The 20,846-nt window shown below is 41.1% G+C and overlaps 2 protein-coding genes across 2 annotated transcripts; both read left to right on the plus strand.

The window, feature by feature from the left end:
* Positions 1–16,488: 16,488 nt before the first annotated feature.
* Positions 16,489–17,280, plus strand: LOC143625556 (uncharacterized). Its single transcript, XM_077095860.1, has one exon. It carries the CDS (start codon positions 16,489–16,491, stop codon positions 17,278–17,280), a length of 792 nt encoding a protein of 263 aa, XP_076951975.1.
* Positions 17,281–19,302: 2,022 nt separating this feature from the next.
* On the plus strand, positions 19,303–19,898 carry LOC143625557 (uncharacterized). The gene is made up of 2 exons (XM_077095861.1): positions 19,303–19,391; positions 19,490–19,898. Exons 1-2 carry the CDS (start codon positions 19,303–19,305, stop codon positions 19,896–19,898), a joined length of 498 nt encoding a protein of 165 aa, XP_076951976.1.
* The last annotated feature ends 948 nt before the right edge of the window (positions 19,899–20,846 follow it).

Genomic DNA, 20,846 nt, shown 5'->3' on the forward strand with positions numbered 1-20,846 from the left:
TTCGACATTTGAATTCAAATTATATATACATATATGTATATATATAATAATTATTATTTTTATTTGTGTCAAATCCAAAAATAATAAGTCTCCATTACAAATTAATTAAACACAATAGGCCATTTTATTGTTTCTTAGCCTATATGTGTTATTTACTTCTCCTTTCGAATATTTTGAATTTTAGACTATTTGTATTTTAGTTTAGAATTTATATCATGTAGTATTGTAGCTATTTTAAATATACATGTTTGTTTTGCAATTATGCTTATGGTTTTCGAATTTTTTTGCCCTAGGTAAACTTGAATTAGATCGTATTTATTCGAGTTAAAATAAAATTTATTCGAATCGAATTTCGAATTAGGCATATAATACGAATACGAATAAAATGGAATAGTTCAACTTTTAATCGAATACGAATCGAATACTGGCAAAAAAAACAATTATTCGGATTATTCGATTCGATTTAACTTGAAAATTCGTTATTCGATTCGATGAACACCTCTAGTAGCAATCTCGCCATGCAAAGTAGTCATTATTGAATGCTTTGTGAACCCCATTCTATGTCGTGAACGAACTGGCCATCACTTTCTCCACCTTGTATATAAAAAACGAGAGTGTTCTCATCGTAGCCCATAAATAACTGATCATGAATATTGCATTCCTTATAAAATTACGGACAACGAAACAAGCAATCACTATGTCTCTTTGTATTGGAAAAGAAAAGGGAGCCATTTTCTTTAGAATTGGGAATCTAGCCTTCCAAACATCATACGTGTCACACCCGGCCCTGAGCGGCGGAAACAGCCGGGCGCGCGCGAGTGGGGATTGATAATTAAGCACGGGCCATTGCAAACATTCAAAGTAAGATTTTCATTGCGCATGAAAAGTTTAATACAAATACATTACATTGTTTAAAAATCACATAAAAACATCCAAGTATAAAAACTGTTGAAGATTTCCACGCCATATCCCTTTGCGCGGCGGGAACAACCACGCGCATCGAAGGGATAGAACTAAAATCTTCCAAAAAGCTAGTTTTAGATGTTCAGCGTGAGGTGCTCTAAGTGTGACTCCATGCGCTACCTAGTTATCTCCTGAAAGACACGTAAAACATTTGAATCAGTATAAACTGAGTGAGTTCACAAGTTTTAGTAACTTGATAAATCGTATCGCGTCATAAACATAATAGCATCATTGAAACACATGCTTAGTAAACAGTTCTGAAAACATAATCTGATAAAAATCGTTCCGCGGTTTACGCGCGAACATTTCTGGGAACTGTGCTCGTCTGTGTAAGTGGTGCTGCCACTACGAGCGAAACAAGTAATACCGTCCCGCGGGTTACGCGCAGACACATCTGAAAAAAACCGTGCTCGTCTGTGTAAGTGGCGCTGCCACTACGAGCGAATAATACCGTCCCGCGGGTTACGCGCAGACGTTGTGCCGGAAAACAAGGCGCTCGTCTGCGTAAGAGGAGCGACCTCTACGAGCGGGCTCAATCCCATAGTACTGCCCCGTAACATGCTAGGCACTCGTCTGTGTAAGAGGTGCGACCCCTACGAGTGGGCGGATCAAACCAGCAGTCCCTACCCTTAGAGTTCCAATGGTAAAGTGATCACTTACTCGAATCTGGTGCACTAACATCGAAAAACCATAGATAACCGTTCGCATTGCTCATCATGAAACATAACTTAAACACATAATCGTTTGCATAGCTTGTAAGTATACCATGATAAAACATTATTTAAGAACGTGTCCCTCGCCCCGAAAACAGTTTAAAAATAGTGGAAACAGTGAAAATAGGGGCTGTGAGACTCACCTGTGGTTCTTGTTAAGGGATTTAATCGAGATTCGGGTTTTCTTGGTGTTGGCCTTTGAATTTGAAGGTCTAGAATACGATTAAATATATATATTAAGATCAAGAAATAGGAGAATATAAGGGTTGGAAAGTAGATCTCAAGGTTATAATCTCGGCTTACCTAGTAACAGGATCGGAAATGAAAACAACGGATGCTTTGGGAGAGGATTAGTGCAAGTTTGCAGTTCTTTGAAGTGTGTTTTGGGTGATAATTTAGGTTACATATTTATAGGCAAACTCAAGAGAACACAATCCCTTGCTTTAGGGGATTGTAATCTTTTCATATCTAGGTGTAATGATGATAAAGTATGGAAATTATTATTATTTATTTAAAAGTGGAGTAGTGGATAAAAGATTTTGATTTGATTTGGTCAGGACATGCAGGTCTGGGGTTGGTGAGAATAGGGTGGCTGACAGTTGACTTTTCGTGTTACAGTGTGCTTTTTCAGGTACTTTTGTCAGTGTACAGTAAAAAGTGGAAAATCTCTGAAACACGCTACTGTTTCCTTTTTGGGCGGGAGTAATCTCCTTACGTCTGGAGAATAGACTAAGTGTTCTGTGCGTATCACTTTGTGCGCGTAGCTTTCTGCGTGAAGGACATTTCTTTGCTGCGGGTAGGTGCGTAACCTTCTCGCAGTTAGGGACATTGAGTTTCATTTGTAGATTCTCCAGGTGGTCTTGGTATTTCAACATAGTGATCAGTCATGTTGAAGTCAATTCCATCTTGGAGCTTCAGACAAACTAGCTCTCAATGTTCCCGCCATGCGGGGAGGTTAATTCCCTTCCGCACGCGCATAAACGATTTAGGATGCACCCGCCTTAGCATCATGCGGGATGGTCAACCCGTTAGACAACATAACGTTAAGGTACATGAAAACATAAAGCCAAAACATTCGCGCATGGCGCATATAACATATGCCCACGCTGGTTCTTAACATGGTGCGCTCGCGCAGGGCGCACATAACAAATGCACGCGCTGATTAACATGGCGCGCTCGCGCAGGACGCACATAACAAATGCACGCGCTGATTCTAACATGGCGCGCTCGCGCAGGGCGCACATAACAAATGCACGCGCTGATTCTAACATGGCGCGCTCGCGCAGGGCGCACATAACAAATGCACGCGCTGTTTCTAATATGGCGCGCTCGCGCAAGGCGCATATAACATAATTACCTAATATTTAGGTTGATTACTTGGTTTAAGGGATTGGAAATTTACCGGGTGTCACATTCTCCCCCTGTTAAACGAATTTCGTCCCGAAATTTAGGAGACGTTGCTGGCAGAAGCCATGCTCTGAAAGAGGTGTGGGTATTTCTTGCGTATTTGATCTTCTCTTTCCCAAGTGAATTCAGGCCCACGCCTTGATTTCCATTGAACCTTTACTAACTTGATTTTGCTTCTGCGCAACTTTTGTTCTTTCCAATCGGTTACTGCTATAGGTTCTTCTACGAAGTGCAGCTGTTTGTCGATGTGAATCTCTTCCAACGGCAAAATCAACGTTTCGTCAGATAAGCACTTTTTGAGGTTGGACACATGAAACGTATCATGAACTCCACTGAGTTCGGCGGGTAAACGGAGTTTATAAGCAACCGGACCGATCCTTTCCAGGATCTCAAATGGTCCAATGTAGCGCGGATTCAACTTTCCTCGCTTGCCGAAACGGGGGACTCCTTTCCATGGAGAGACTTTCAAAAGTACTCTATCCCCTACTTGAAACTCCAACGGTTTCCGTCGCACATCTGCGTAGCTCTTCTGTCTGTCGCGCGCTGTCTTAAGGCGATCCCGTATCTGAAAAATCTTGTCTGTTGTTTCTTGGATCAATTCTGGACCAGTCATTTGCTTGTCACCCACTTCAGCCCAGCACAGTGGGGATCTACACTTGCGCCCATACAAAGCTTCGAACGGCGCAGCCTTGATACTTGTGTGATAACTGTTGTTGTAAGAAAATTCAACCAATGGAAGATGAGTATCCCAGCTACCTCCGAAATCGATCGCGCACGCGCGTAGCATATCTTCCAATGTCTGGATTGTTCGCTCGCTTTGCCCATCCGTTTGAGGATGATAAGCTGTACTCATATCAAGGCGAGTACCTAGAGCTCCTTGTAACGATCTCCAAAACCTTGATGTGAACCGACTATCTCTATCAGAAATGATGGACACTGGGACTCCATGTTTTGAAACTACTTCTCGAATATACAATCGGGCTAACTTTTCCATCTTATCGGTTTCCTTGATCGGCAGGAAGTGCGCTGACTTAGTTAGCCGATCCACAATAACCCAGATCGTGTCGTAACCCCCAGGTGTCCTTGGCAGTTTGGTGATGAAGTCCATAGAGATTTGTTCCCACTTCCACATGGGAATTTCTGGCTGTTGAAGCAACCCTGATGGTTTCTGGTATTCAGCCTTCACCTTCGAACACGTCAGGCATTTACTAACATACGTCGCGATGGCGCCTTTAAGATTGGGCCACCAATACAGCGTTTTAACATCTTGGTACATCTTGTCTGCGCCAGGATGTACGGAATACCGTGTCTTGTGAGCTTCGTTTAATACTTGCTCGCGCAATCCTCCCTTGAGAGGGACCCATATGCGGTTAGCGAAAAATAGATTGCCGTTCTCTTTAAGTTCCAAACTTTTAATCATACCCCCAAGGCATTCGTTTTTAACGAACTCTGGTTTCAAGGCTTCTTGCTGAGCGTCTCGGATGCGGGTAGAGAGATCTGTGTGAATGGTCAACCTTAGAGCCTTGACTCGTAGCGTTTTTATTCGCTCCTTCCTACTTAGCGCGTCTGCTACCACATTCGCCTTTCCAGGGTGGTACTTAATTTCACAATCATAATCATTCAACAACTCCACCCATCTTCGTTGCCTCATGTTTAAATCCTTTTGATCAAATATATGTTGAAGGCTCTTGTGATCCGTAAAGATTACACACTTTGTACCATAGAGGTAATGGCGCCAAATCTTTAGCGCGAAGACAACCGCTCCAAGTTCCAGATCATGCGTTGTGTAGTTCTTTTCATTGGTCTTGAGTTGGCGCGAGGCATACGCTATGACTTTGTCTCGCTGCATAAGGACACATCCGAGTCCCTGATGTGAAGCGTCGCAGTAAACGACGATGTCATCCGTCCCCTCGGGCAGAGACAGAATTGGCGCACTACATAACTTCTGTTTTAACCTTTGAAATGCTGTTTCCTGATTTTCGCCCCAAACAAACTTCTTGTCTTTCTGAGTTAGCGCGGTCAGTGGTAGAGCTATCTTGGAGAAGTTCTCAATGAAGCGTCGATAGTAGCCAGCTAGTCCTAGGAATTGCCTCACCTCAGTTGGGGTTTTTGGCGCTTCCCAGTTTTCGATGGCCTTGACTTTGGAAGGATCAATGTGTATTCCTTTCTCGTTTACAACGTGACCGAGAAAGTGAACTTCTCTAAGCCAAAACTCACATTTGGAAAACTTTGCATACAACTTTTCTTTCCTCAACAATTCCAACATCAATCTCAGGTGTTGCTCATGCTCGGCCTTGGTCCGAGAGTAAATCAGAATATCATCTATAAACACAATCACAAACTTGTCCAAGTATGGTTTGCACACGCGGTTCATCAGATCCATGAATACAGCCGGCGCATTAGTTAGCCCGAAGGGCATCACTAAGAACTCATAATGGCCGTATCTAGTTCGGAAGGCTGTTTTCGGCACATCTTCCTCATGGACCCTAAGTTGGTGGTATCCGGACCGTAGATCTATCTTTGAATAATAACTGGATCCCTGCAACTGGTCAAATAAGTCGTCAATCCTCGGTAAAGGGTACCGATTCTTGACTGTCAGCTTGTTCAGCTCCCTGTAGTCAATACACATCCGGAAGGAACCATCCTTCTTCTTAACAAACAGTACTGGAGCTCCCCAAGGTGAAAAGCTTGGGCGTATGAAACCCTTATCCAATAGTTCCTGTAACTGATTGGATAGCTCTTGCATCTCAGATGGAGCTAATCGATAAGGCGCTCGAGCTACTGGCGCAGCTCCTGGGACTAAATCAATACGAAATTCTACTTGTCGCGGCTGCGGCAATCCGGGCAAATCTTCAGGAAAAACTTCTGGAAATTCGCGCACCACTGGTAAGTCTTCAATTCTTCGCTCATCTCCTTTCTTCTCTACTACATGCGCCAGGAAGGCGTAGCACCCTTTCCTTAGGCACTTGCGCGCCTTTAGGCACGAAATCAGTTTCGTCGCAACTCCCCTTCTTTCCCCTTGAATTACCAAGGTTTCTCCGTTCAACAGTGGGATCCGAACCTGCTTCTCATGGCAAATAACTTCCGCGCGGTTCTCGACTAACCAATCCATACCTACCACAATGTCAAAACTTCCCAAGTCTATTGGTAACAAGTTAATATTGAACCCGTGACCTCCCATGACTATAACACATTGTTCAGTTCTTTCGTTCGCGCATAACTGCCTACCATTGGCTAGTTCTATAGTATAAGGCGTGTCTAGCCTACTGGTTGCTAAGCCTAGGGAGTCTTTAAACTCAGCAGATATAAAACTTAGGTCAGCGCCAGTATCAAATAAGACAGATGCAAAATGGCCGTTAAGCAAAAACGTACCGGTTACCACATTCGGCTCTTCTTTAGCTTCACCCGCGCCGATCACAAAAGCTCTCCCGCGAGCTTGGTTTCCCCTTTGCGGGCAATCCCGACTGAAATGCCCTGGCTTTCCGCATGCGTAGCAGTTGTCACTGGCTCCAGCTTCTTTAGCACGGCAATTCACCGTCTTGTGCCCTGGCCTGTTACATTTGGCGCACGTGACGCTCGCGCATTCACCCTCGTGGTGAAACTTGCATTTATTGCACCATGGGTAAGGCCCACTGTATCCTTTCCTTGATGGCTCTGCGGCTGGGATCGCGTAAACCCTTGCGCTTTCCTGCTTCTTGAACGGTGGCTGCTTGGAGTCGGACCCTCGGTGGTGAGAGTTCCATTTCCTCTTGGAGTCAGAGGTTCGCTGCTCGTTTCCGCGCGTAGTCAACATACCCGCACGGACCGTATCCCTTGTAAGGGTGATGGCCCGCGCTACCGCCTCATCAAAGGTTGGAGGCGCTGCGGCGTTGAGCGGAACCCTAACAACAGGAGGTAACCCAAAAATATACCTCTCGATCTTCTTTTCCTCCGTGTTTGCCATGTCTGGCACCAACTGGCAAAGCTAGTTGAACCGGTTGTTGTAGGCGTCGATATCCGTTCCTACCATGGTGTGGTTCCAGAATTCCTGTTGTAGACTCTGGATTTCTGCGCGAGAGCAGAACTTTCTCATCATCATTTCCTTCAGTTCTTCCCAGGTCTTGTGAAGAGCAACTTCTCGCCCCAAATTCTTCACTTGAAGTTTCCACCAAGACGAAGCTGCTTCTTGGAACAAGCATGTCGCGTAAAGAACCTTCTGGTTCTCACTACATCTGCTAATGGAGAGAACTGTCTCCATCTTGTCAATCCAGTTGTAGAGCCCAATGGCCCCTTCGGTACCCTTGAATGGCCAAGGCCTACAGGCCATAAATGTCTTATAGGAGCACCCTTTGTCCAAGGCTCCTGAATCGGGTTCTGGGGTCTCGTTCTGACAACCCTGACTTGATTCGGCCTTGCTGGCCTCATGTGTCGCAATCGCCTGCGCGATTATTTCCGCAAGTTCCTCGGGTGTCATGGTAATTCCCTTGGCTCTGGTTGGAGGCATTCTCGCTTTAAAAGAGGGAAAATATATTAAACTTAGCGCATGTACTCTGAGCACATAATGTTCTTTATCTTTATTCACTAGACACTGTGTGACCCGTGTTCCTAAGTGTGTGTATAGTTTCTTTTGAAAATATTTTCTTTGAAAAAATATTTCATGCGATTCCCCAACGGTTATAGTCTAGGTTAAAACTTCTTTTCCTAGTTCGCTATAACCAGTGCTCTGATACCAATCTGTCACACCCGGCCCTGAGCGGCGGAAACAGCCGGGCGCGCGCGAGTGGGGATTGATAATTAAGCACGGGCCATTGCAAACATTCAAAGTAAGATTTTCATTGCGCATGAAAAGTTTAATACAAATACATTACATTGTTTAAAAATCACATAAAAACATCCAAGTATAAAAACTGTTGAAGATTTCCACGCCATATCCCTTTGCGCGGCGGGAACAATCACGCGCATCGAAGGGATAGAACTAAAATCTTCCAAAAAGCTAGTTTTAGATGTTCAGCGTGAGGTGCTCTAAGTGTGACTCCATGCGCTACCTAGTTATCTCCTGAAAGACACGTAAAACATTTGAATCAGTATAAACTGAGTGAGTTCACAAGTTTTAGTAACTTGATAAATCGTATCGCGTCATAAACATAATAGCATCATTGAAACACATGCTTAGTAAACAGTTCTGAAAACATAATCTGATAAAAATCGTTCCGCGGTTTACGCGCGAACATTTCTGGGAACTGTGCTCGTCTGTGTAAGTGGTGCTGCCACTACGAGCGAAACAAATAATACCGTCCCGCGGGTTACGCGCGGACACATCTGAAAAAAACCGTGCTCGTCTGTGTAAGTGGCGCTGCCACTACGAGCGAATAATACCGTCCCGCGGGTTACGCGCAGACGTTGTGCCGGAAAACAAGGCGCTCGTCTGCGTAAGAGGAGCGACCTCTACGAGCGGGCTCAATCCCATAGTACTGCCCCGTAACATGCTAGGCACTCGTCTGTGTAAGAGGTGCGACCCCTACGAGTGGGCGGATCAAACCAGCAGTCCCTACCCTTAGAGTTCCAATGGTAAAGTGATCACTTACTCGAATCTGGTGCACTAACATCGAAAAACCATAGATAACCGTTCGCATTGCTCATCATGAAACATAACTTAAACACATAATCGTTTGCATAGCTTGTAAGTATACCATGATAAAACATTATTTAAGAACGTGTCCCTCGCCCCGAAAACAGTTTAAAAATAGTGGAAACAGTGAAAATAGGGGCTGTGAGACTCACCTGTGGTTCTTGTTAAGAGATTTAATCGAGATTCGGGTTTTCTTGGTGTTGGCCTTTGAATTTGAAGGTCTAGAATACGATTAAATATATATATTAAGATCAAGAAATAGGAGAATATAAGGGTTGGAAAGTAGATCTCAGGGTTATAATCTCGGCTTACCTAGTAACAGGATCGGAAATGAAAACAACGGATGCTTTGGGAGAGGATTAGTGCAAGTTTGCAGTTCTTTGAAGTGTGTTTTGGGTGATAATTTAGGTTACATATTTATAGGCAAACTCAAGGGAACACAATCCCTTGCTTTAGGGGATTGTAATCTTTTCATATCTAGGTGTAATGATGATAAAGTATGGAAATTATTATTATTTATTTAAAAGTGGAGTAGTGGATAAAAGATTTTGATTTGATTTGGTCAGGACATGCAGGTCTGGGGTTGGTGAGAATAGGGTGGCTGACAGTTGACTTTTCGTGTTACAGTGTGCTTTTTCAGGTACTTTTGTCAGTGTACAGTAAAAAGTGGAAAATCTCTGAAACACGCTACTGTTTCCTTTTTGGGCGGGAGTAATCTCCTTACGTCTGGAGAATAGACTAAGTGTTCTGTGCGTATCACTTTGTGCGCGTAGCTTTCTGCGTGAAGGACATTTCTTTGCTGCGGGTAGGTGCGTAACCTTCTCGCAGTTAGGGACATTGAGTTTCATTTGTAGATTCTCCAGGTGGTCTTGGTATTTCAACATAGTGATCAGTCATGTTGAAGTCAATTCCATCTTGGAGCTTCAGACAAACTAGCTCTCAATGTTCCCGCCATGCGGGGAGGTTAATTCCCTTCCGCACGCGCATAAACGATTTAGGATGCACCCGCCTTAGCATCATGCGGGATGGTCAACCCGTTAGACAACATAACGTTAAGGTACATGAAAACATAAAGCCAAAACATTCGCGCATGGCGCATATAACATATGCCCACGCTGGTTCTTAACATGGTGCGCTCGCGCAGGGCGCACATAACAAATGCACGCGCTGATTAACATGGCGCGCTCGCGCAGGACGCACATAGCAAATGCACGCGCTGATTCTAACATGGCGCGCTCGCGCAGGGCGCACATAACAAATGCACGCGCTGATTCTAACATGGCGCGCTCGAACAGGGCGCACATAACAAATGCACGCGCTGTTTCTAATATGGCGCGCTCGCGCAAGGCGCATATAACATAATTACCTAATATTTAGGTTGATTACTTGGTTTAAGGGATTGGGAATTTACCGGGTGTCACAATACGAGCGCTCAACAACATTTCTGAGTTGTGCGTGAGCATGATTGAATCTTTCTTCCTTAATTAATGCACGTTGCCGTCGAAAATCGGCTAACCAAGACCTTGTATTACGATAGGGTGCCATAAATCCACGAGTGCTTGTGTATGTAGCGTCGCAAAGGTAGTATTTATCTGTAATGTTGGTGTCAAAACTATTACAAAAAAATACATTGTATTTAATAATAAAAGTTGAAGAATGATTAATTACCTGGTGGGGGGAAAGGGAAGCCAGAATTTGGGTAAAATGCAACTTCTTTTAAAACTCGTGAATCATGTACAATGCCCTCCCATCCGGCCCATACAAATGTGAATATCATATCAAAATTACAAATTGCAAAGACATTTTAAAAGCATTCACCCCTTCCTCTTCCCCTATAACGAGTTTGTTGATCAGCAGGCACAACCGCACGTATAAGAGTTCCATCTAACTCACCTATTGCTCCAGTAAATATTTGTTTTAGCTTTCTATGTCGCTTTGAGGTATTTGCGAATTCATTAGAAGACGTTGGGATTATAACTTCTCTTACGAAATTCATCATTGCATTTAGGACTTCATGAAAACAACTATGGATCATTTCCATTGAGTGTTGGAACCTTCCTTTAACCACTCGAAAATGCTCATTATATCCTAAAACAATCAAAAACATAGCCACCATTTCTTCCAAACTTATTGACCAACTACTTTGCAACCTATTTCTTTGCTTAAAATGATTGCACAATAGTACAAATGCATCACGTGAAAGACGCATCATCTAATAACATTGTGTAGAAGATCCATGCAACAATTCTTGCGTGTGTGCATGACCGGTCAATGCCAAATTCAGGTCTCTTATCCTTTCATGTCTTCTTGAGGTTAACCCTAGCCAATGCCAAAAAATGAATATGAACACTATATTCTCATCATCCGAATCCATAAGCAACCTTTCATAAAAACTACCAACATTTGAATAAAATCCATAAGATAACATCCAAATAATCCTAACATAACATCAACATAAAATTACAAAATCCTACATAACATCTAAAGAAAATCCTATATAACATAAAATAACATCTAAAGAAAATCATACATAACATAAAAGATCCAAAAAAAAGCCTATCCATACCACGTGAAATTAAAACAATCCATGCTTCGATCCCGCATTCTTAACCCATAGCTCACAAACGTGTGGCGGAATTTGTAGCCACACTTTCCTCAAATCAGCAGTTTCACCAAAAAGCAAAAGCACCGTTTGATATTTGGCATCAAGCTCTCCCCATCCTAATGTCTCTGACTTCTCCATGCATGCATCCATGTCATTAGAAAGATTGTGCTTTTCAAACAACATCTTTGCCACCTTGGTAATATGGTCCCCAACTTCTATTAGCTTTGAATTAAATGTTTCCTTAACTTTGTGTTTTTCCCTAGACCGACCAGATGACTAACACCTTGAGTCGGGGGTTCCATTTGAGTGAATTCGAAATCCTCAAGATCATTTAAATTTTGGGTAGACACTTCCTCAGAAGGACGAGGAAGTGTAGAAGATGGCCCCCAACTGTCAAAGCCATTTGAAGTAAAGCCCTCAAACAATAGAATACAAAGCTCGGGGTAAAGAAGTGGCACACTTCTTAAAGATTCTGTGACTTTGCTAGCCTGTGTGAAAAATTTTTTAAAATACTATAAGATTAATAGAAATGTAATAATAATAATTATTATTATTTATACAAAGGAAATACCTTTATCTCAATTTGCTATTCTTCTTCCGACAAGTCAAAACTATTTGTTACAGGATCATAAATGTTGCCGGTTTTGTTTTTTAACTTTGACCAAGCAGCAAATTTTGATTTAAAATAATCATAATGGTTCTTCACTTGTTTTTGATCCACAAAGAAGTTGTGTTCTATTTTCAATTTTTCCGCTACATTCTTCCATGATATTGGTTTAAAGCTACTTCCTTGAACTCCATGGAGTGTTATTTCATGAAGACATGCTTCAAGAAATGTTTTGTCAATACCCTCGTGACTCCAACGGTTCCTACCCTTTTTTTGTGCCATTTATTTTTGGGTCATTTCTTTTTGGGCCATTTATGAAAAAACAAATTACCACAACGAAAGTAAACAACCAACAATTTATGGGATATTACAACCACAAACATGAACATAACATACAAACGTCCTCAATCATAATAATATTATCCTGGAAGCCAATATGTATATTTAAAGTTTATTTAGATACCCGATGGGTACCCGAAACCCGACGGGGTAAGAGTAGATTCGGGTTGTGTTTTGCCTCAAACGGGTCAAAGTGAAACGGGCCAAATGAGATCAAAGATGTCAAAAGTCTATTTTTTATGCATACAACTATATGTAGATTATAACTTTAATTATATTATTTTTTTAATCATATTTAACAAGCTGAAATAATCAGCTTAGGCACATTAAGTAACTATAACGCGTGAACTCACCGACACATTTTTTTTCCTAAAATGTCTATTGGACCCATTTTTGGTCGGAAACACTTTTGACTCAAACCAAATTGACACCTCTAAAATCTAACATAGTTTGACCCGTTACCAACCTGACCTGCCTCGCATGTTATCCCGACTTGTTTTTTGTGTGCATATTCAATTATTTTTATGATGTGGTGTACCGGGTAGATCAGCCTAACAGGTTTATGGTCAATTTAAGAGATATGCGTGCGTTTAACTTCACATTTAATACTAGACAGGATTGAAGCTACAAATATTTAAAAACTAGATAGGATTGAAATGGACTGTGTTTCAGGTATATGTGTGAACCAGATGGTGTTAGGACATATACTTACAATTCATTACATTTACTTTACCTTTACATTACATTACATTCATTGGTGGAATCTCTCAATAAATTGGTTGTATTTTTGAAAGTTTTTATTTTATTTTATTTTATCTTAGAATGGTCACTTAAATCATATAAATGAGTCAAAATTAGTTTTAACTTTACATTGAACAACAGTCCACTGCCACCATCGACCATTTATCATCGACACACTACCATTCTTAGCGTCACAACTAGGGCTGTTTACGGACAAGACTCAACATGAGTTGGTTGAGCCCGAATCGTGCTGTTGTGTCAGAGGCAGCACAAAGTCATACTGAAATGGTTCCACATGTTAATGTGATAGCCAACATATAAAAATATAGGGTGTACCCATTTCATTAACAATATGTGATAGCCTAAATAGTTGCAAAAGCTTACGTTTAACAACACATTTAACGCGTTTAAAAGTGCGAAAACGAGTTTTTGCTACCCAAATGGGCCTGGACAGTTTTCACAGATTATTTTTATGTTAAAATGATGAAAAATAAAAACTATTATAAAAGGTTTATGGTCAGTTTAAGAGATATGCGTGCGTCTAAACGTTTTATGAATGCGCACCGACACTTTAAATGGGCCGCAACATGCATTTTCTATACTGTTTTGTTTGGACAGATTATAATTGTCCAAAAACAGTATAAAACCACTTTAATTATATATATGTAAACATATTTTTAATATTAACTCTATAAAATTTATTACTTGATTTCGTGCTTAAAGATACGTGTTGACACGTTGACACCCATTTATAAACTACAAACCGACAAACATATATCATTTATAGCATGTATATTTGTACTATTAATTTCAGCAGGTTTTTCTTTTTGATCAGTTTATTTTGCTGCAAATATCTTGTTATAGTTTGTATTATTAACGATTTGGATCTATATATTATATGTATTATAGTTTGTACATATGTATTATTAACGATTTGCAAATACATATATGTATTATATGTATTAATGATTTGGATCGGGCGAAAACGGCTCATTTAGAAACGTTAATGATATGGTTCGGGCTAACATGGGCCATTTTCAAAATAAATTAGATAAGGAAATACAAACCCGCCAAGCCATAAAAGGTTCTGTTTTTGTTTTAGCTACCTAACCAGTTCGGTTCTTTTTTCTAGTTTTAGCTACGTAAATGGTTTGGTTCTCGTATATTATTATAGCTATCTAAACGATTCGACTACTTTATAGTTCGGATTTGTTCCGACCTGTTTGAGATAACGAGACATTTTCGGTGTGACCCAATACCGTTAACACCCTAATTGAAAGTTATACCAATAAAATGATACAATTTAGAACAAATTTGATAATTTAAAGTTGTTTGAAGTTATATAACCAATAGATTATGCGAAACTAAACATGTATTTCATGAGTTTGTTACGCTAATAATTCAATATATGACTATAACATAAATAAAAGTTTATCACATCTTTAATGGTATTCCAAATCTAAGAAATATGGGTCATAAAGTGAAATTAACATATCAGATGAAGAGATATAGCACCTTGGAGAGAAAAAATTACCTGCGTAGGGATCGATTAGGTTGCAGATCTGTTAGAAGGGTCGCTCGATTGGGGCTCTGGGAGGGAAGGAACGGCACAAAAAGGTGAGGTAGGAGAAATGGCAGATGAGGGTATATTAGGTTATGTTGTTCCTTTTTTTCATTCAGCTTCAAAAACATACTAACCGAATAAGAGGTTTTATTTTCCATTCAGATGCGTTTTTTAAAATAACCAAACACTCTTATGTCTATGCGATTCAGATGGGTACATATGAATGGTTCCATAAATTGGTAAACAAACACCCCCCCCCCCCCAAACTCAATTGCTTGTTACTCGTTATTTAATTAGACCAATGTCATGGAATGCTCATGAGAGGCCAGCTCATTTGATATGCTTCGTTATTTAATTTGGGTTCTCAAGCTACAATGGAAAGCCCGACCCAATAACATTTTATTGTAAAATTTTAAATAAACACAGTTTATTTATTTAATATCCTCAAAATCATTCACATTATTTTAAATCGCGACAAGTCATGACAGTTCACTAGCACAAATTTGTTACTTTTCCTCATTTCCTGACATTGACTCATTACACAACTTACCCATCATCTCATAAATTTTCATTTTTGGTCCCTATAGAATGTCTTCCTTACTTCATCGTCGTAACAATCGCCATCCATCGGTTGCTCATGATCGCCGTTTGGCTGCTAGAATCACGAGAGAATTTGTGGCTGCTATTTCCTACATTGTGACCCAGCTGCAGAGCATCAACTCCAATGGATCCTCTACTTTAGCTGCCCCGAGCAACTACAACTACAAGAATTTTACTAGTGCCAAACCACCCTCGTATCTTGGCAAGGAGAATGGCACTAAACTCCTCCGGTAGTTTGAAAGGATGGAGAATATTTCCATCCACTGTGAGTGTCCGGGCGACAAGCAGACTAGGTTCGCCTCGAGCGTCTTCGAGGAACGAGCTCTCACATGGTGGAACTCTTTTAAGGCTCTCCAAGGCGTTGAGGTTGCTACGACTACGCCTTGGGAGGAACTCAAGGATGCTATGAAGTCGAGTATTGTCCCGAGCATGAACTGCAACTCGAGACGGAGTTTTGGGAGCTTAAACAGATTGGTGGTGACAACTCAACCTACTCGAACCGTTTTAAGGAGCTTAGCCTGTTGGTACCCCACTTGGTGACCCTTATGTCTCGTGGAATCCATAAGTATATCCGGGACTGCCCACGATTTTTCATGATGATGTGGTCAGTGGAGACCCTCTCTTGATTGAGGATGCCATAGCCCTTGCTACTTCATTGACTGATGATCATGTTCGAGATAGAACCTTATCTCGAAAGGATTCCAAACCTGCTACCAAGAAAACCAAAGCTGAATCCTCCACTGATGCCAAAGTTGAACCCAAGCCTGCCCAAAATAACAACTCCCACCGTTACCACAAGAACAACAATAACAACAACAACCATAAGCGAAAAACCAACCACCAAAACTATGTTGTTGACCAAACCTATCACCCACCACAAAACCAAAACCAAAACGCTCCAAACAAGAGGGCTTATACTGGACCCCACCGATTATGCTTCATATGTAACCGCCACCATCCGACTCAATCCCCTTGCCGTCTTTGCACTCAATGTAATCGCTATGGTCATCTTGCCAACGTTTGTCGTGCACCGCCTAATGCACAAGCAGTTCCACAACGGTCTGCTCCGCCTGCTCCAAGACCTGCTACTACCCTTCACCCGGTGTTCCTAATACCACTGCTTTCTACAATTGTAGAGATCCTAGTCATCTTCGCAATATGTGCCCTCTCCTAACCGATGCCCATCAAGCCCAAGTTATGCCTACACCTTACTATGCTCACCAAGCCCAAGTCGTGCCTGCACCTTTCTACACTAGCCAAGCATATCAAGTTCAAACCTACTAACCTCCGATCCCATAAAGTTTTGCACCTCACACTTATGCGCCATAAGTTCCTCAACTCATGGCTGCTCCTCATGCAACTCTGCAAGCCCCTGCTATCCATGCCCCTCCAACCAACCAAGCTACTCAAACCCCTCAAGGTTCGAATGGTCGTGCCTTCATGATGAAGGTGAATCAAACTCATAGTTCTAACAATGCGGGGAATGGTGCGTTCTCTATTAACAATCATTCTGCTTCGGTGTTGTTTAATACTGGTGCCGATAAGAGTTTTATCTTGTTAGATTTTGCGTATATTATTGATAAGCCTCGGGATAGGTTGTCTAAGACTTTTACAATAGAAGTAGCGAATGGGAATTCTATTACTATTGAATCAGTTATTCGGGATTGTGTCATAACTCTTAATAAGGTCAAGTTCCATATCAATATTATTCTTTTGCAAATGGGTAGTTTGGATGTCATAGTTGGGATGGATTGGCTAACTCTTAATCATGTCGAGGTGGTTTGTTTCAAGAAATTTCTTTGTATACCTCTCAAAGATGGTCGTATTCTTAAGGTTTTCGGTAGTAAGCCTGCTTCTAAGCTTAATCTCATGTCGTATTTCCAAGCTCAACGTTATTTACGTAAGAAGTATGTTTCTTTCATAGCACTCGTGGTGGAGAAGGATAAGGATAAGAAGAAGGTTCAAGATATCACGATTGTTCGTGGTTTTCACGAAGTCTTTCCTGATGACGTTGTTGGACTTCCTCCTACTCATCAAGTTGAGTTTCGTATTGACCTCGTACCTGGAGCAAATCCTTTTGCCAAAGCACCCTATCGTCTTGCACCGTCCGAAATGCAAGAGCTTTCGAGTTAATTTCCAGAACTCTCGGACAAGGGTTTTATTCGCCCGAGTTCGTCTCCTAGGGGCGCACCTGTTCTATTTTTGAAGAAGAAGGACGGTTCGTTTCGCATATATATCGATTATCGAAAACTTAGCAAACTCACCGTTAAGAACCATTACCCGCTTCCTCGCATTGATGATCTTTCGATCAACTTCAAAGAGTCGCATGCTTCTGGAATATCGATCTCCGTTCGGGTTATCATCAACTTCACATTAATGAAGATGACATCCCCAAGACCGCATTCCGTACTCGTTATGGGCATTACGAGTTTTATGTTATGCCTTTTGGGCTAACCATTGCACCTACGCTTTTCATGGACCTTATGAACCATGTGTGTAATACCTACTTGGACAAATTCGTAATTCTTTCATTGATGACATATTGATCTATTCCAAATCCGAAAATGATCACAAAGAGCACTTGCATGCTATCCTTGACCTCCTACTGAAGGAACAACTATATGCCAGGTTTTTGAAGTGTGAGTTCCGGCTTAAAGAAGTTCAATTTTTGGGCCATATTATTAATGACAAAGGTATCCATGTTGATCCCGCAAGGATTGAAGCCGCCAAGAATTGGAAAACACCGACTTCTCCCACCGAAGTTAATTCTTTTCTTGGTTTGGCAGGATATTACCGTCGTTTCATTCGTAATTTCTCGAAGATTGTGTTGCCCCTCACCGCTCCAGCACATACCTTATGAGTGGGGGTCAAAGCAAGAAGAAGCTTTCCAAACCCTTAAGGACATGCTTTGAAATGCTCCTATTTTTGCTCTCCCCCAAAGGTAAGGAATATTTCATCGTTTTTTGTTACGCTTCTAACCAAGGACTAGGTTGTGTTCTCATGCAACGAGTCAAGGTTATCGCATACGCTTCAAGGCAACTCAAGGTTCATGAAAAGAATTATACGACGCATGATCTCGAGCTTGGTGCTGTTGTATTCGCCTTGAAAATTTGGAGGCACTATCTCTATAGTACCAAATGCGTAGTGTTTACCGACCATAAGAGTCTCCAACACATCTTTGATCAAAAGGAACCTAACATGAGATAACATCGTTGGGCCAAGTTGCTTAGCGACTATGATTGTGAAATTCGCTACTATCCTGATAAAGCGAATGTCGTGGCCGACGCTCTTAGTCATAAGAGACAAGTCAAATCTTTCCTGCTTACTTATGTTCTTGTTCAAAATGATTTCGAAGAGCGTATTCTTAACACGCAACACGAATCCGTCACCGAAGGCAATATGTATGACGAGATTTCGTGTGGTGCGGAATCACAATTGGAAACTATGCCCAATGGTTTGCTATATTTTCTTAATCGTTTGTGGATTTTCGATCACGATAATCTTCACACATTCATTATGGACTAAGCTCATAAATCACGATATTCTGTTCATCCCGGTGAGGATAAAATGTATGCTGACCTTCGTTCCATCTTTTGGTGGCCCGGAATGAAGAAAGACATCGCTCTTTATGTTTCAAAATGTCTCACATGTTCGAAAGTCAAAGCCGAGCATCATCGACCTTTTGGTTTGCTCGAACAACCTTCTGTTCCCGTATGGAAGTGGGAAGATATTGCTATGGACTTTATTACTATGCTTCTTTCTACCCAAAAGCAACATGATAGTATTTGGGTAATCATCGATCGTTTGACGAAATCCGCTCATTTCATTCCCATCAAGGAAACTTATTCTATTTATCAATTGGCACGCGTTTATGTTGAGAAGATTGTTTCGCATCATGGAACTCCTTTAACCATTATCTCCGATACAGATGGTCATTTTACTTTTCGTTTTTGGAAATCTCTTCAATCAGCCTTAGTAACTCGTTTGAATCTCAGTACTCCCTATCATCCATAAACAGATGGTCATTCTGAGTGCATGATTCAAACTCTAGAAGATATGCTTCGCTCACGTGTCCTCGATTTTGGGGGCAATTGGGATATTCATCTACCACTCATTGAGTTTTCGTATAACAATATCTTTCACTCTAGCATTGGTATGGCACCTTTCGAAGCTCTTTATGGCCGCAAATGTCATTCGCTGATTTGTTGGAATGAGGTTGGAGAATCTAAAGTTACTGGTCCTGAGTTAATATAAGAAACGACTGATCGTATTCGTCAGAAGTGATGCGGATAAGCGAAGGAAACCTCTTGAATTCAATGTTGGTGATCGTGTTCTTCTGAAGGTATCTTCATGGAAAGGAGTGGTTAGATTTGGGAAGCAAGGAACGTTATCTCCTCATTTTGTTGGTCCTTTTGAAAATTCTTGATCGTGTTGGTCTTGTTGCTTATAAGCTCAAACTTCCTGTTGAACTCTCAAACGTTCACCCGGTGTTTCATGTTTCTAGTTTGAAGAAGTGCCTTGCCGAGGGTAATTTCCAAATACCTCTTGATGAAGTTTGTATTGATGAGACCATCCATTTTGTGGAGAGACCCATTGAGATTATGGACCACAAGGATAAAGTCACTAAACGAATTCGTATACCGTTGGTTAAAGTTAGTTGGGAATCGAAGAAAGGAGCCGATTTTACTTGGGAACGTGAAGATCTAATGAAAGAGAAGTATCCTCATCTATTTGCTACAGTTAATCTCTAATTTCAGGACGAAATTCCAAAAAGTAGGGGATACTGTAACATTTCGGTTTTTCTGTATTCGTATTTGTTTACCCTATTCGGGAATGTATTCAGATCTTTCTTATCTAAATCATCCAGTTTTTAGTAAATCAACTTTGTTTATCTTAGTTTATAATTCCTTAACTTTCATTTGTGCCAATTAGCCCATAGAAATCCTTAAACTCGCCTAAAATGGCATAAAAATGCATTTTTGGAACTACAGGGACTAAAACTACCAAAAATGGAAGTCTGGTGGAAACCCTTCCTTCGCACGGCGCAAAGGAGGGGACGCATAAACTTGGCACGACGTGAAGATCCATCAGACCAACCAAATTAGTTTTTGATCTTCTTTTAATGTTAAATCTCTTAAATCAACCCTAAATCACGAAAATTGAGCAACAAGTTATTGTATTTAGTATGGATAGTGTCTAGGTTCATATTCAGTAATTTGATCAATATATCAATGATTATATGACTCGATTTCATCATTAATGCGTGATTTGTTAACCAAAACCGATTCGTTTCTTATCCAACAAGTTTATATAACACCTAAATAAACATATCATAACTCCAAACCCTAGAGTTTACTGAATCCTAACATTTCCAGCCGTCACCTACCCTTACCCGATGATATCTCGTTCGGTTATGCTCGTTTACTTGGAGATTAAAAGCTGCAGTTTGACTTTGACATTTGTTTAGCCTTTGACATTGACTTCTCGCTAACTCAAGCGTTATCCGGGTAAGTTGCTAACTGATCAATTGTTCTATAATACTCACTTGTCAATAACCCATAATCAATTTCTAAGATTGCGGGGTATTGACGGGTCAATTTGAGTCAAACCCGTTTAAGGGCAAAATAGTCAATAATTTTGACTACTCGTTTTCTCATACTTCTGGTCAAAACCGGCTTTTGGTCCAAAAGGCTTTTATT

The sequence above is a fragment of the Bidens hawaiensis genome, unplaced genomic scaffold (assembly GCF_021521415.1).
Source record: "Bidens hawaiensis isolate Kalapana, Puna unplaced genomic scaffold, B.hawaiensis_p1.1 tig00004109_1, whole genome shotgun sequence".
NCBI lineage: Eukaryota > Viridiplantae > Streptophyta > Magnoliopsida > Asterales > Asteraceae > Bidens > Bidens hawaiensis.